Source organism: Mustela lutreola, chromosome 9 (genome assembly GCF_030435805.1).
Source record: "Mustela lutreola isolate mMusLut2 chromosome 9, mMusLut2.pri, whole genome shotgun sequence".
Taxonomy (NCBI): Eukaryota; Metazoa; Chordata; class Mammalia; order Carnivora; family Mustelidae; genus Mustela; species Mustela lutreola.
In genome coordinates, this window is record NC_081298.1 from 106,117,923 (window position 1) to 106,133,608 (window position 15,686).

At 39.6% G+C, this 15,686-nt stretch overlaps 1 protein-coding gene across 12 annotated transcripts in view; it reads right to left on the reverse strand.

Annotated features, from left to right (window-relative positions):
* IMMT (inner membrane mitochondrial protein) overlaps positions 1–15,686 on the reverse strand; it is a 240,552-nt gene extending 224,866 nt beyond the window's left edge. For 2 of the 12 annotated variants that reach the window (XM_059188282.1, XM_059188280.1), the window contains exon 1: positions 15,427–15,648. In XM_059188282.1, coding sequence (XP_059044265.1) covers positions 15,427–15,471 — 45 coding nt within the window. In that variant the 5' untranslated portion in view covers positions 15,472–15,648. Of the gene's footprint in view, positions 1–14,686; positions 14,762–15,426 lie in introns of all 12 variants that reach the window. The other 10 variants (XM_059188281.1, XM_059188283.1, XM_059188287.1 and 7 more) reach the window with 8 other exon arrangements.

Consider the following 15,686-nt stretch of genomic DNA (forward strand, 5'->3'; position numbering starts at 1 on the left):
CAAAACTTTTTTTTAAAGATTTTGTTTATTTGAAAGAGAGCATGAGCTGGGGGGTGCAGGGGGTGGGGGGAGGCAGAGGCAGAGGGAGAAGCAGACCCCTCGCTGAGCAGGGAACCTGGACTGGATCCTAGGATCCTGAGATCATGACCAGAGCTGAAGTCAGACATTTAACTAATCGAGCCACTCAGATACCCCAAAAGTCAAAATTTTTAAGACAAAAATTTTAACATTATAAATGCTCGAATAAATACTTACCTCCATAGTCCATTTACTCAAATGGACTATTTGCTTAGGATCCTAGGATCCTAAGCAAATAATCAAACCAATACTTTGAAATTTGTTTTAATCAAAGTAAAGCACGTAAATGCAAATGTTTCCTAACAGTATGTGAATCCCTTAAATAAAACAAATGAACACCTACAGAAATACTACAGGGGAAGGTTTTGATAAACTCAAAGTCATTCACAGCAATTGATCTGAAATTTCAAATTTATCCCACCAATATCTTTCTTTATACCAACTAGAAAATCAAACTGCAACAAGACAAGAGGGAAAAAAAAATGCATTCTCTGGGTTCCCTGATAAAACTGCATTCAAAGAATATCAGAAAAACACAAATTTCCTTTTAGAAATAATTTCAAGGGCGCCTGGGTGGCTCAGTTGGTTGAGCAACTGCCTTCAGCTCAGGTCACGGTCCTGGAGTCCCGGGATCAAGCCCCGCATCGGGCTCCCAGCTCCATGGGGAGTCTGCTTCTCCCTCTGACCTTCTCGCCTCTCATGTTCTTTCTCACTGTCTCTCTCTCAAATAAATAAATAAAATCTTAAAAAAAAAAAAAAAAGAAATAATTTCAAAGAAACTTGATCATAGGATCAAAGGCCACATAAAATTACCCTAGAATTAATTACATTTGCAATTTATGCCTAAAGGTAAACATTAATACCAACACATTTAGGGAAAAAAAACAGTAAGTTAGATGTTTTACAACACGTAAAGAAGCTACAGTTGGTATTTTAAAAGCATTCTGAACCTATGTGTAGAATTCTCAACATCTTTCAACTATATTTAACAGAAAAGCATGTCTTCCTACTGTTCTGTAAAGTTGGTTATAGGACATTTTAAACAGAACTGCAACTACTTTTGTAAGTCAACATCTCCATTTTGTTGACTTGGAAATTATTAGGAAACCATTAAAGTTGTATTTAAGATTCCATACTTTCATAGGTACAAAGAAGTATTCAAGTCAAAAATTAAGGGGCACCTGGGTGGCTCAGTGGGTTAAAGCCTCTGCCTTCGGCTCAGGTCATGATCCCAGGGTCCTGGGATGGAGCCCCATATTGGGCTCTCTGCTCAGCAGGGAGCCTGCTTCCTGCGCCGCCCCCCCAACCTCTCTCTCTGCCTGCCTCTCTGCCTACTTGTGATCTCTGTCTGTCAAATAAATAAATATAATAATAAAAAAAGATTAAGACACTGTTCACAGTGGATAACTGCTAACTGGAACATCAAGCAGCAAACATTAATAGTAGAAAACCGAACCTGGGAAATACAAAACCATATTAATGCTATAACTCAAAAATATTTTATTTCACATCAGTATTTATTTTTTAACCTGTTTCTTTTTCCATCTTCTACTTTGCTTTATCTTGACCCTCATCCCTCCCTTGACAAAATATATCTGATGTGACTGTTAAGTTTATAGTTCCTAGTACGAAGAAAATTAAAACAAAATTTAAAATCAAAATTCAAAAGATTTAGTTGCATATAGTGGTCTCCCTCACAACTTCTGTCCCTCAGCTACTCAGATCCCCTCCTCTCCATAAGCAACTAATGCTATCAGTTTCTTGTATATCCAGAGATATTTTGTGAGAGAATTCCCAAAACTCCCCTTAACAACGAATACCACAATATACACCCAGTTCTGAAGTTCATTCAACAATATGTATTTGTGATCCTTCTGTATCAGTAAACGAACTCGTCCTAGAGGGTTTTACGGAGATTGATTATTCCACTGTATGGATGTTATTTAATGTACTTAACCAGCCCCCTTTTGATGGAAAGTGAGATTCAGTCTAAATTCTTGTTATAATAAGTACTGCTGTCTGGGAAATATACATCATTTTAGGTTAATTCTGGTAAAATTTGCAATTTTGATAAATATTGCCCAAGTAGTCAAAAAGTTTGCTAGTAATGTATATTTTCTCACAGCCTGCCAAACACGTTCAGTACAGTCTTAATCACGATCTCCTTTATTATGACTCAGTATCTTTTCATGTATTTATGATGTTATTTCCCTTTCTATGAACGATTAGACAGTATCCTTGACCACTTTCATTATTTACTTTTATTTTTATTATTGCTACTCATATAAACTCTTTTTCTAAAATAAAATAAAGGGTCGCCTGCATGGCCTAGTCAGTTAAGTATCTGCCTTCAGCTCAGGCATGATCCCAGGGTCCTGGGATTGATTTCCATATCAGGCTCCTTGCTCAGCAGGAAGCCTGCTTTTCCCTCTGCCTGTTGCTCCCCCTGCTTGTAGGGACACACACTCTCTGTCTCTCTGGTAATTAATAAAACAAAACTGTTTAGTGAATGTTTCCCTACACCCAGTTTCACTTTTTTTTTTAATTTGGCAGACAGAGATCACAAGTAGGCAGAGAGGCAGGCAGAGAGGGGGAAGCAGGCTCCCCGCTGAGCAGAGAGGCAGATGCAGGGCTCCATCCCAGGGTCCTGGGATCATGACCTGAGCCAAAGGCAGAGGCTTCAATCCACCAAGCCACCCAGGCGCCCCTACTTTTTTTTAGTATAGGTGACACACAATGTTACATTAGTTTCACATATACAACACAGTGATTCAACAGCTCTGTGCTCTGTTATATGCTATGCTCACCCCAAGTGCAGTTACAATCTGTCATAAGACGCTATTATAATATCAATGGCTATATTCCCTATACTGTACTTTTTATTCCTGTGTATTCATTCCATAAATGGAAGCCTGTATCTCCCACTCCCCTTCACCCACTTTGCACTTCCCCCTCCTCCTGCCTTCTCTGTATTTAGAGGTCTAACTCTGCTGTTTACGCATTTGTTTTTAAGATTCCACACACCAGTGAGATCATATGGTATATTTGTCTTTCTCCGTTTTGACCACTTTTTTTTTTTAAGATTATTAATTTATTTATTTGACAGAGAGAGAGAGATCACAAGTAGGCAGAGAGGCAGGCAGAGAGAGAGGGAGAAGCAGGCTCCCTGCTGAGAAGAAAGCCCGATGTGGGGCTCGATCCCAGGACCCTGAGATTAAGGCAGAGGCTTAACCCACTGAGCCACCCAGGTACCCCTTGACCACTTTTAAGTAAGACTGATCTTTTCATATTCTTTTCTCTTTATACATGAAGAGAAATTAGCAATGTTTCTGATAATAACTAATGTTTTTATCCAGTTTATGATCCGCTTTTTCTTTGTTTATGGTAGTTCATACCATGCAAAAAATTACTTTTATGTAGTCAAAACTGTCAATCTTATATGGCTTCTGTTTTCTCATATGTTTTATATGTTTTCTCATATTCTTAGAAAGCCACTCTCAGATTACAAAATTAATTCTTCCATGTTTCCTCTACTATCACAGTTTCATTTTTTAAATTTTTTTTTTTTTTTTTAAGATTTTGTTTATTGACTTGACAGAGAGAGCACAGTAGGCAGAGTGGCAGGCAGAGGGAGAGGGAGAAGCAGGCTCTCCAATGAGCAGGGAGCCTGATGCAGGGTGTGATCCCAGGACCCTGGGATCATGACCCAAGCCAAGACAGCTGCTTAACTGACTGAGCCACCCAGGTACTCCCATATAAATCTTTGAAATTAGTGTAAGGTATTTTTAATTTTTTTTTTATTTTTAATTTTTTATTTTAATTATTTTTTTATTTTTTACTTTTTCCCCAAATCTCTATTCAGTTGTCCCTGAATCATAGACTGAACAATCAATTTTTTCCAACTTGAAATGCCACCTTTAAAATATATCAAATGCCTTGATGCATTTAGATTCCCTATTTTGTTCCACTGATCTGCACTAATACTACAGTGTTTTAACCACTGCATCTTAGAATCAGCTTTTACTCTGGTAGGACTTGTCCTCTCTTTGAGTACTATTATTTTTTCAGAATTTTCCTGGCTAGTTTTTTTTTTCTGTGAAAGCTGAGCTATCAAAATGTTTTCAATTAAACAACACACCATGAATTATAAGATGCACTCTGGGGGCATCTGGGTGCCTCGGTCAGTTAAGCATCTGCCTTTGGCTCAGGTAATGATCTCAGGGTCCTGGGATGGAGACTGGAGTCAGGCCCTTCTCCTGATGGCCCCACCCGCTCCATGCTTGTTCTCCTATTCTCTCTCAAATAAATAAAATCTTTAAAAAAAAAAAAAAAGATGCTTTCTGATTTAATAAGGCATAAAACATGAAGAAAAGTTATCTTTCATGGCCAAAAACTGACAGCAGTAGTTTCCTACTTCTGTATGAGAAAAAAGTAGAAATGAAGATTGTAGCATAACTCAAATTTTTTTTTCCTAAACCAGTGGCTCTAGATTTAAAAAAAATTTAAATATCCTCATTAGCCTACTCTTATATTCTATGTAGCATTTAACATCCTAAGTAGTTTTATTTTTTTTAAATATTTTATTTATTTATTTGACAGACAGAGATCACAAGTAGGCAGAGAGGCAGGCAGAGAGAGAGGAAGGGAAGCAGGCTCCACGCAGAGCAGAGAGCCCGATGCAGGGCTCGATCCCAGCACCCTGGGATCATGACCATAGCCGAAGGCAGAGGCTTTAACCCACTGAGCCACCCACGCGCCCCCTAAGTAGTTTTAAAAGTCAACAAATTTATGGGTTTTTATGGTTTTATCACCAAAGTATGAGTTCCTACTATAATGTAGTTTTACCTATTAAAAAAAGAAAATATATCTTCTAAGTCTCTTTTAATCTACAGGTTTTCCCTCCAATAATTAATTTGTTGAAGAACCGGGACTGCTTGTTCTATAGAATTTCCCAGACTGGATTTTGTTTAAGGTACAATCTAACATGATCCTGTCTTCTGGATTTCCTGCAAACCAGAGGTAGATCCTGACACCTGCTTAAGCTCAGGTTTATTCTCTCTGGTAAAACTTTAGTTGGTGCTGTGTTCTCTCACCAGAAGGCACAGATTCTGGTTAGCTCTCTTTTTATGATGTTACCAACTGCATTTATGTAACAATGTCTAGATCCATTAATTTACTGGAAGTTGCAGAAGACAGTAATTTTATTATTTTTCATTTATTATTTGACATATCTTATAAAAAGACCCTTCCCCTCATCTACAATTTGGTTATCCAAAATATAGGTCATACAGGAAAGGCAGAATAAATCCGTTACCCTTTTATCTACTTATCCTCTGATAATGACCAATTGTGGATTTTTTTCATTTATTGTGACAAATTGTATTTCCTAAAAATTGTTACATTTCCCATCCCACCTGGTTTTCCAGAACATTGCCATTTTCCCCAGAACCTTTCAACTGCATTAGACCTCAAGAACCTCCTGACAGAACCCAGAAATCTTTAGACCTAAGAGATAATCTGTTTAGGTTATTTATATAATAAATGTTTTCATTTATGTAATTTTTACCTATATGATAAATGCTATTACTATAAAATAACAAGTAACAATGCTGTTATTTAATACCACTAAGTTTGGGGTGATCTGTTATACAATTACAACCAAACAGATAACTTGTATCTAGAGTAAGAGGTTTCCACAATAAAACATAAAGCACATGGGGTAGAGGGTGAAAGTTGGAAAGGCCTTGAAGAGACTTCACAGAAGCCTCACCTCATCCATGGAGAGTGTTGGTTAAGGGCTTCAGTAAGAAAAATGTTTTTGGAAACCTAGAGGAAAAAGGGATCCTTGTTATACAGTGTCAGAATTGTCACCTGTCGTAACAGGTAACATGGAAAATAGAAAATCAGAAGTTGTACCTAATGGACTGATGGATTTAGCTAAACAGAATTCCAAGCAGAATGCTCAAAGTGCCAACTGGTTTCTTTGAGCAGGGTATAAGGGTAAAAATGAACTTCAAAACAAACAAACCAAAAGACCGGTCTAGTTTTCAAGTACAATTTAAAGGAAATATTAAGGAGCCAGGACTTTATAGGCTCAAAAATAAAAACTTTCTCTCATTCTCAGCCTCTCCAGTTGGCAAAAATCCTTTAAGACCTCAAAGTTCTAAGGAGGCACTCCCTACAGAATCTTTTCACACAGAGAAAAGGCCCCTTGGGGATCCTAAGGGTGTACCTCCCGTAGTCTTTTTGTTAAACAACAGGGCTACTGAGAATCTTAAGGATTTTACCCTATAGCAGCTCACAGGGAGACCAAAACAGTAAAGGTAAGCTTACCCTGATATTCATGGGTGTGACTTTTTTGTCTAATGGAGAAAACCCCAATACAATCCACAGGAAACCCAAAGTTAAGATAACTACATTTTCTAGAAAAGGAAGGCTAATTCAAGGGATGAAATCAAGAGCCAGAGCAGAACTGAGAGTTATGAAGTATTATTACCAATCAGTATGAATTAAAAAATTAGTAACATGTTATAACAATGACTGCTATGTGTGGTCTTGTTTCCTACCTTTTTGAATGGAAGTGTCTAGAATGCCTGTCACACTGTACTGTATGATGGGTAAACAGAGAGCAGATACTTGTCTCTTTAGTTCACAAGTTATTAGACTGAAAGGAAAAGTGCTTCCGGAGCTGTACCCCAGGGACCACATACGCATCCAAGACGTCCTCTCGTCCAAGACACTGCATGCAGGTATTCTAGCCAACCGTCCCCGCTTAGGTGTCAGGTGCAGCCAGTATCAACTGCCAGACATGAAAGTGAGAAGACTTTGAGATGACTCTATTCCTAGCCACTGTCTGATTACAACCTCATTAGGGACACTTAGCAAAAACTGCTCAGCTGAGCCCAGGTAAACCCAAAAACTGAAACGAGGCAACAATAAATTATTATTCTACCCCAAGCTCAAGGTGGCTTATGTAGCTACAGCTAACCAAAAGAGTATCTTTATGAACTCATGAATTTAAACAAGAAAAAAATGTCCCATCTTTGGCCAATAGACTCCACTTAAAATTTAAAACATATTATTTTACATTATTTTAATTTTATACATATACATAAAAAATATATATAATATACATATGTATGTAATATATAACTTTGTCTCTGTACTTCAGGCCATCTGCAAATACCTGGTGTCAAAAAAATTTTCCCCCCATCTGTAGTAAAATTCACTTATAAAAATCACCATTTTATATACATATTTTTAAAGATTTTATTATTTGACAGAGAGAAAATACATAGGGGGAGTGGCAGGCAGAGGGAGAGGGAAAAGCAGGATCCCCACTTAGCAGGGGGCCTGATGTGGGGCTCCATGTAGGGCTCCATCCTAGGATGCCAGGATCATGACCTAGGATGAAGGCAGACACTTAATGGACAGCCATGAAGGACACCACAAATTCACCATTTTTAAAGTATACAATTCAGTGACATTAGTACATCCACAGTGCTGTACAACCACCATCACCACTATTTAGTTCGAGAACATTTGCATCACTCCAAAAGGAAATTCCTGTACCACCAACTAGGCAGTCTGTCCATTGACCCCTCTCCTCAGCCACTGCAAACACTATCTACTTCCTGGATCTATGGGTATTTGGTACAAATGGAATCATACATTTTGTGTGTTCTGTTGAGCCTGACTCCTTTCACTTGGTACAATGTTTTCAAGATTCACCCAGGTTGTAGCATGTACCATATATGTATCATGTATTTTCCTTTGAGGGCTAACCAGAATATTTTATCTATGAATACACCATTTTTTGTTTATCCAGACATTATTAGATGGACATGTGGGTTGTCTCCATCTTTTGGCTACTATAAATAATGCTGTATTTCTCTGCAAGTTTCTATTTCAACACCTATTTTCAGTTGGGGGGGGGGGTAGAACTGCAGGGTCATTTGGTAATTCTATGTTTAACTCTGCATCATTTTACATTCCTACCAGCAATGTATGAGGGCTCCATTTTCTCCACATCCTCACTAACACCAGTCATTTTGGTTTTTATTATAGGTTTCACAGTGAGTATGAAGTGGCTGTATCATTGTGGTTCTGATTTGCACTTCCCTAATGCCAATGGATGTTTATTATCTTTTCATGTGCTTTTTGATCATTTATATTATCTTCTTTGGATAAATGTCTATTCAAGTCCTTTGCCTTTGTTTTATTAGGGACATCTTTTTTGTTATTGAGCTATAGGAGTTCTTTACCTATTCTGGATACTAGATCCTTATCAGATATGTGGTTTGAAAATATTTTCTCCTATTCTATTCACTCACTTCAGTGTCTTCTGATGAACAAAAATTTTTAATTTTGATGAAACCCAATTTATCTTTTTTTCCTTTTGGAGTCCTATCTAAGAAACCATTGCCAGATCTAAGTCAGCCTCTTAGAGCTCTCTTTCTTAAGCACCAAGCTAATCTCTTTATTTATATAAATGAAGTCGCCTACTTTTCTTAGCTCTGGAATTCCTTTTTATTAATAATAATCTATCATGTAGGAGCACCTGGGTGGCTCAGTCATTAAGCATCTGTCTTCATCAGGTCAAGATCCCAGGGTCCTGGGACTGAGCCCTCCATCGGGCTTCCTGCTCCGCAGGAGGCTTGCTTCTCCCTCTCCTACTCCCTCTGCTTGTGCTTCCTCTCTTGCCGTGTCTCTCTCTGTCAAATAAATAAAATCTTTGAAAAAAAAATTTCCTATTATGTAGAAAAAACCAAACTGTTTCAAAGCACTCTGCCTTGACATATATTACAAGGCTAGCATTACTGTATCTAACCTATAGAAACATGATTTTTAAAAACAAAAAAGAGGGGTGCTTGAGTGGCTCAATCAGGTAAGCATCTGCCTTCGGCTCAGGTCATGATCCTGGGGTCCTGGAATGGAGCCCCATGTCAGGCTCTCTACTGAGCAGGAAGTCTGCCTGTCCCTCTCCCTATGCCTCTGCCCCTCCCTCTGCTTCTGCTCTTGCTCTCTCTCAAATAAGTAAAATCTTAAAAAATAAATTAAAATAAAAACAAAAAAGATAAAACCTTTAATTCCCACATTAAGTTCTTGCACAATCTATTCCTTAGCTCCAAACTAAGGTAAACATACAAAAATAAACCAAATTCTAGCATTACAACCTAGAAACAAGAGAATATAATAAATAATCTCCTCACATGAACCCCATCTGGAGATTCCAGGCTTCCCCTCTAGAATTTGCCAGTCACTATAACTGATGGTGTTCTGCTAAAGTTTTGTCATAAGGATTCCTCCCACACAAACAAAAAACACCCAGAAGTTAATGACCAGTTCTACATTTGAAATGTAGATTAGTATGTGACAATTTAACTTTTTCTACAGCTAACTTAAAATATTTTATAAGAATAATGAAATAAGGAGTGCCTGGGTAGCTCAGTCCGTTAAGCATATGCCTTCGGCTCGGGTCATGATCCCAGGGTCCGGGGATCGAGCCCCACATTAGCAGAGAGCCAGCTTCACCCTCTCCCTCTGCCTGCCTCTCCTGCTTGTGCTCTCTCGCTCTAACAAATAAATAGATAAAATCTTAAAAAAAAAATGAAATGCAGATTAGTATGTGTCAACTTAACTACTTCTACAGCTAACTTAAAATATTTCATATAAAATAATGAAATAAGGGGTGCCTTGGTGGCTCAGTTGGTTAAGCATCTGCCTTTGGCTTAGGTCATGATCTCAGGGTCCTATCTATTACTCATATATTCCCACTCACTTAAGTTATGATGTAAAATTTATCCCAAAACAGTCTGAAAGCCAATGGCCTACAGAAATGAAAATAAGGAATAATAAAAATTGATTCTAGGGGCGCCTGGGTGGCTCAGTGGGTTGAAGCCTCTGCCTTCGGCTCAGGTCATGATCCCAGGGTCCTGGGATTGAGCCCCGCATCGGGCTCTCTGCTCAACGGGGAGCCTGCTTCCTCCTCTCTCTCTGCCTGCTTCTCTGCCTACTTGTGATCTCTGTCAAATAAAAAATTAAATCTTTAAAAAAAAATTGATTCTAGCATAGGTAAAAGCAAAGAGCAAGCTGTATGACATACTAAAGTACCTTTTACCATGTACGCTTGGCAGACATTACTGCTGAGTAACATACTGTTTTACAATCCTAATGGAGGAAAAAAAGAAAAAAAAAAAAAGAGAGAGAGAGAGAATTCCAGAAGATGACAACTAAAAATGTCGAGGCATGAATTCAAACCTAAACTAGTCCTGCTATCAAACTCTGGCCATAAACAAACTGGGTTTATCAATCTCCTGAACAATGTTTCTTTCTCTTCTTTCAAGTGATAAACAGCTAAGATACTGCACATGCAGATGACCACTAGCAAATCCATAGTCAAGGAGTTGGCTGGGCTGAAAGCTCAGGCCCTCCAAGCCCAATGCCCAACTCAAAAAAGGTTGGGCCTGGTGATGCAGGCAGTACAGGGAGTAAGAAGACAAATAGTGTTAAGTCTGGGAAATAAACTGAGGAAGAACTTGAGTCCTGAAGGGCATTTCTGGAAAGAAAGAAGACACAAAAGAGAACATTTCTGTTGAATATCCACATGTAAGGAATTTAAGGATGATGAGTCCAAGGAGTTAGGCAGATGGCATTTGTGATGATTAATTTTATGTCGACTTGGAGGATGTTTCTGGAGATTAACATTTAAATCAGTGAACTGTGTGACAAAAGCAGATTCCCTTCAATGATGTGGGTGAGCCTCACCCAATCAGTTGAAGGCCTGACTAGAACAAAAAGATGAGCCTCCCCCAAAAGGTGGAATTCAGCAGACTTTCATTCTGGAACTGCACATTAGCTCTCCAGGCCATCAGCCTTCAAACTAAAACCATACCACAGGCTAGTCTGGGCTAGTGGAGCCCCCTAGCTCCACTGCTGATAGCTTCCACAATTGCATAAGCCTATTCCATATAATAAATCCTTTTATCTATTACATATCCTATTGGTTCTGTTACTCTGGAGAACCATAATATACCATCAGAGATTCTAAATCCTATGGGGCTTGGGGTACCTGAGTGGCTCAATGGTAAGTGACCAGCTCATGATTTCAGCTCAGGTCATGATCTCAGGGTTGTGACACTGGGCTCCTGCTGGGCATGGAGCCTGCTTAAGACTCTCTCCCCCTCTCCTTCTGCCCCCCTCTCCCTCTCTAAAAAAAGTAAAAGAAAACAAAACAAAACCTATGGGGCTATAGGGAACATCACATCCACTTATGGAGATTAAGAAAAGCTAACAGAAAATAATTTATTTTTTAATTCAAACACATCACAAATATTCACTGAGCATCCACTAGGAGTCAGTTACTAAGATCAGTACTAGAAATAGAGCAACAAAAAATAAGTGACACAATCCCTTTGTGGAGCTTACATTTTAATGTGGAAAACCCACAACAAATATACATTATGTCAGTAGTAGTAAAGCTACAAAGTAAAAGTAAGGTAAAGGTAAATTCAGAGTGGTGCAAGGAAGAAGAGACTGGTCAAAGGTCTATATTACATAAAATAGGCCTCTCTGAAGGGAAGGTGATATTTGAGAAAATATTAGAATGAAGTAAGTTAGTTAAGCAAAGAAGTGTGGGAAGACTTCAGAGCAAAAGAAATGAAAAAAAAAAAAAAGGAGTGAGATTAAAATAAAATAAAATAATAAAATAGACAATGCAATGAGTTAAGTGCTAGAGATATCAAAATAGAATGAGCCAGAGTAGAAAAATGAAAAAGGCAAAGAGAGCAGATCATGAAGGGCCTGGTGAGTGTGGTAAAGAGTTTATATTTTACTCTCAATGTGACAGGATACCAATGAAGGAAGGTATGACACAATCTGTATGCTTTTAAAAAAGACTTTACTGGGCGCCTGGGTGGCTCAGTGGGTTAGGCCGCTGCCTTCGGCTCGGGTCATGATCTCACAGTCCTGGGATCGAGTCCCACATCGGGCTCCCTGCTCGGCGGAGAGCCTGCTTCCCTCTCTCTCTCTCTGCCTGCCTCTCCATCTACTTGTGATTTCTCTCTGTCAGGTGAATAAATAAAATCTTTAAAAATAAAAAAATAAAAATAAATAAAAAAGCCTTTATTAACTACTATATAAAGAACTGACTCTAAAAGAACAACAGTAAAAGCAGGAAAACATTAAAAAAGATGAAGTTTGGTGAAAGTGGAAAGAACTTTGACAAACAATATTCCACATAAAGTTGACAAAATCAAACAAGGAAAAGAAAATTTGAGTACAAAGCTCAAAAGAAGCTAGAGAATCATTTGCTTACGGAATACAGTTCTGACAACTGATATAATCCCAAGTAATAGTATATAAAGAGACCGGACAACAATGAGGTATCACTACACATTTGTTAGAACTTCCGAAGTCCCTAACACTGACTACACTAAAAGCCGATGAGGATGTGCAACAAGAGCTCCCATTCATCACTGCTGGGAATGCAAAACAGCAGCCACTTTGAAAGACAGTTTGGCAGTTTCTTACAAAAGTAAACATATAATACTGCAATCGTGCATCCTGGTATTTACCCAAAAGAACTCAAAACTTATGTCCACACAAAACCTGCACATGAATGTTTACAACAGGCTTTATTTATAATTGCTAAAACTTGGAAGCAACCAAGATATACTTCAGTAGACGAATGGATACACTGTGGTACATCCAGACAATGGAATATTATTCAGTGCTAAACAAACAAACAAAACAATTTTTTTTAAAAAGCTATCAAACCATGAAGAGACACAAAAGTTAATAAATGCACATTACATGAAGTAAAAAAAGCCAAAGTAAAAAGGTTAAATACTGTAAGATTCCATCTCTATGAAATTTTGGAAAGGCAAAACTATGGAGATAATAAAAAGATCAGTGGTTGCAAGGAGGTGAGGAAAGAAGTGACAAATAGAGAACAGAGGATTTTTAAGGCAAAAATATTAGGATACCATAAGGACTTGAGCATGTCATCATACATTTGTCCAAACCCAGACAATGTACACCAAAAGTGAACCCCAACATGAACTATGGGCTTTGGGTGATTATGATATGCCCATTTAAGTCCATCAGTTGTAATAAATGTAACACTCTGGTGAGGGATGTTGGTAATGGGGGAAGCTATGCATGTGTGCAGACAGGAGGTATATGGGATAATTCTGTACCTTTCCCGCAATTTTGCTGCAAAGCTAAAACTGCTCTTTAAAAAGTCTTAATTAAAATAAAAAGGGAGAGAGATGGGAAGAGTGGACCTTGGGGATATATTTGGAGGTACAAGAAGTAGCAGATTCAACAAAGGAAAAAGAGGAGAGATGAAGGGTAAAACAGGCCCCTAGATACTACATAACCCAAAATAGCAAAAAGTGTAACAATATCAAGTGCTATAGAATGCCTGAGGAGGAGAACAAACCAATTAATTTTTCAAGAACACAATTTCGAGACCATAAGAAAATGCGGATATAAGCTAGAAAAGGGTTCATATTTTAGTATTAAGCTTTGATCTCTTTTCTTCTAACCTCCTAATTGGGATCCCAGTTAGTAAAAGTATCTTAATAAAGATAAGGAAAAAGTAATTTTGGGCTTTATGGGAGAAAAGGAGACCCATCAGTGACAACCATGATATAACCTTACAGCCAAACAACAGTGTGCCATGAAAGGAGTGCTCCTCAAAGACAAACCAACAGTTCTGCCTTGAAAGGCAGCTCTACTTCCTCCATTCTTCTAGTCTCACTTGGGTATTACATTAGGAGGGATTCTAAGATGGCCCCCATAATCTCTGTCCCCTACTAAGTCCATGATTAGGGTTACAAGGCAAAAGGGATTTTGCAAGTGTAATTCAGGTAACTCATCAGTTGACTCTGAGTTAATGAAAAGGGAGGTTTACCAGGTGGGCCTGGCCTAATCTTAATGCCCTTTATCATTGGTCTACAGATCAGAAACAGGAAAGAGAGACTTCTGAAGTCAAAGAGACAAACTCATGGTAGTCTGCAAGAAAGCAAACGTCCATGTCACTGAAAAGCCTCTGAGCAAGACACTTTATGCAGCCTCTAAGACTTAGGTGAGAGCAGGCAAGAAAGCAGGGACTTCGTCCTTCAGCAGCAAGGGACTGGATTCTGCCAAAATGAACTTGGAAGAGGACTGTGAGCTCCAGATGAGAACCACAGCACGGTCAACACCTCGAATGCAACCTTGTGTGGCACTGAGCAAAGAATCCAGACCATTCATAACCAGAAAATGTAAAATATATGGGTGTTGTTTTAAGCTGCTAAATTTGTGACATTTTTTATGCATCAATAACTAATACAGACCCTACTTGCCTATAGAAGAGGCTGCTTCTATGCTGGCAACAAGTGGGGAGAGATAAGCAAACTTGGAAGGAAAAAAAATTTTGACAGTTATGATTTCTCACTCACTATAACTAGGGATTTTGTTCAATTACTACTTGATTCACAGTACCTGTTTTGCAATACCTTCTTCCAAAATATCAATATTCTGAATATTATGAGCAATGGAACAGGTTTATTTTTTCATTTCCAATTGTACAAAATTACTTTAAAAAAAAAAAGAAAATTACTTTGATAATCGTGCAGCAGTAAAAATCACTGGGCGTTCAGGCTTCTTGGATGTTATGCCACAGTTGTCCCAGCACCTGGAGCGATAGATCCCCAAGCTAATCTCAGAAATGAGCACAAGGTCATGACTCCTGTCCTTCCTCAGAGTCTTTACTCCATAAACTACAATCTCCCGTTTCTGTTTAGAGTAAGAATAGTTCAGAGGCGCTCTCAGCTACAAAAAAAAAAGGTCCCTCCCGAATAATTATAGCCTTGACCTCTAAAATGCGAACTCTTTAACAGTTCAAAGACCTCCTTATTAAAGATGCAACAAGCCAAAGCTAGCCTTTTCCTTCTGGGAACTGTAGTTCTCCCCTCGACCTTCAACCACTGGCTGCGCGAAACCTATCACGAGCCCAACCGGCGACCCGAGCGGCAGCGGCCACCATTGGTCCCTGACTGGGGCAGCGCCGGGCTGATTGGATGACAGGTCCCCCAAGCCCTGCCGACTGTCCTGTGCCCGCCTCCCCGCTACCTTCTTTCCACACCCATCCCGCTTCAGCAATAACCCTCAAGTCATCCCTCTTGGGCAAACTCCCCAATTAACTGCTTCACGGGTCGGCCCAGGACTCTCGCGATGAAGGCGGTCCTGAAACACGCCCTCTCTCCCGGGGCCTAGCCAGAGCGAAAGCCTCTCCCATTTTCCGTTGGCTGCCCGGAGTCAGCCTCACCACGCGTCCTCTCCCGGCGCCCCCGCACTCACCTGGGCGGCGGCGGTCACACCCGATAACTGACAGGCCCGCAGCATTTCGGCCGGGGGGATGGCACCGCTGGTATAGGCGGGAGCTTCCGCGGCAGAGCTAGTAGGAGAGAGTGTGCGTGAGTGCGTGCCTGCGTCCGTGCAGTCTCCCCGCGCCGGTCGTACCGGAAGGGCGGCCAACGCCGCTGCGCACGCGCAGCCCTCTTTCTCGACCCCGCCCGGGCCGCTCGGAGAGGGTGGGCCTTCCGTTGGCGGAAAAGGCG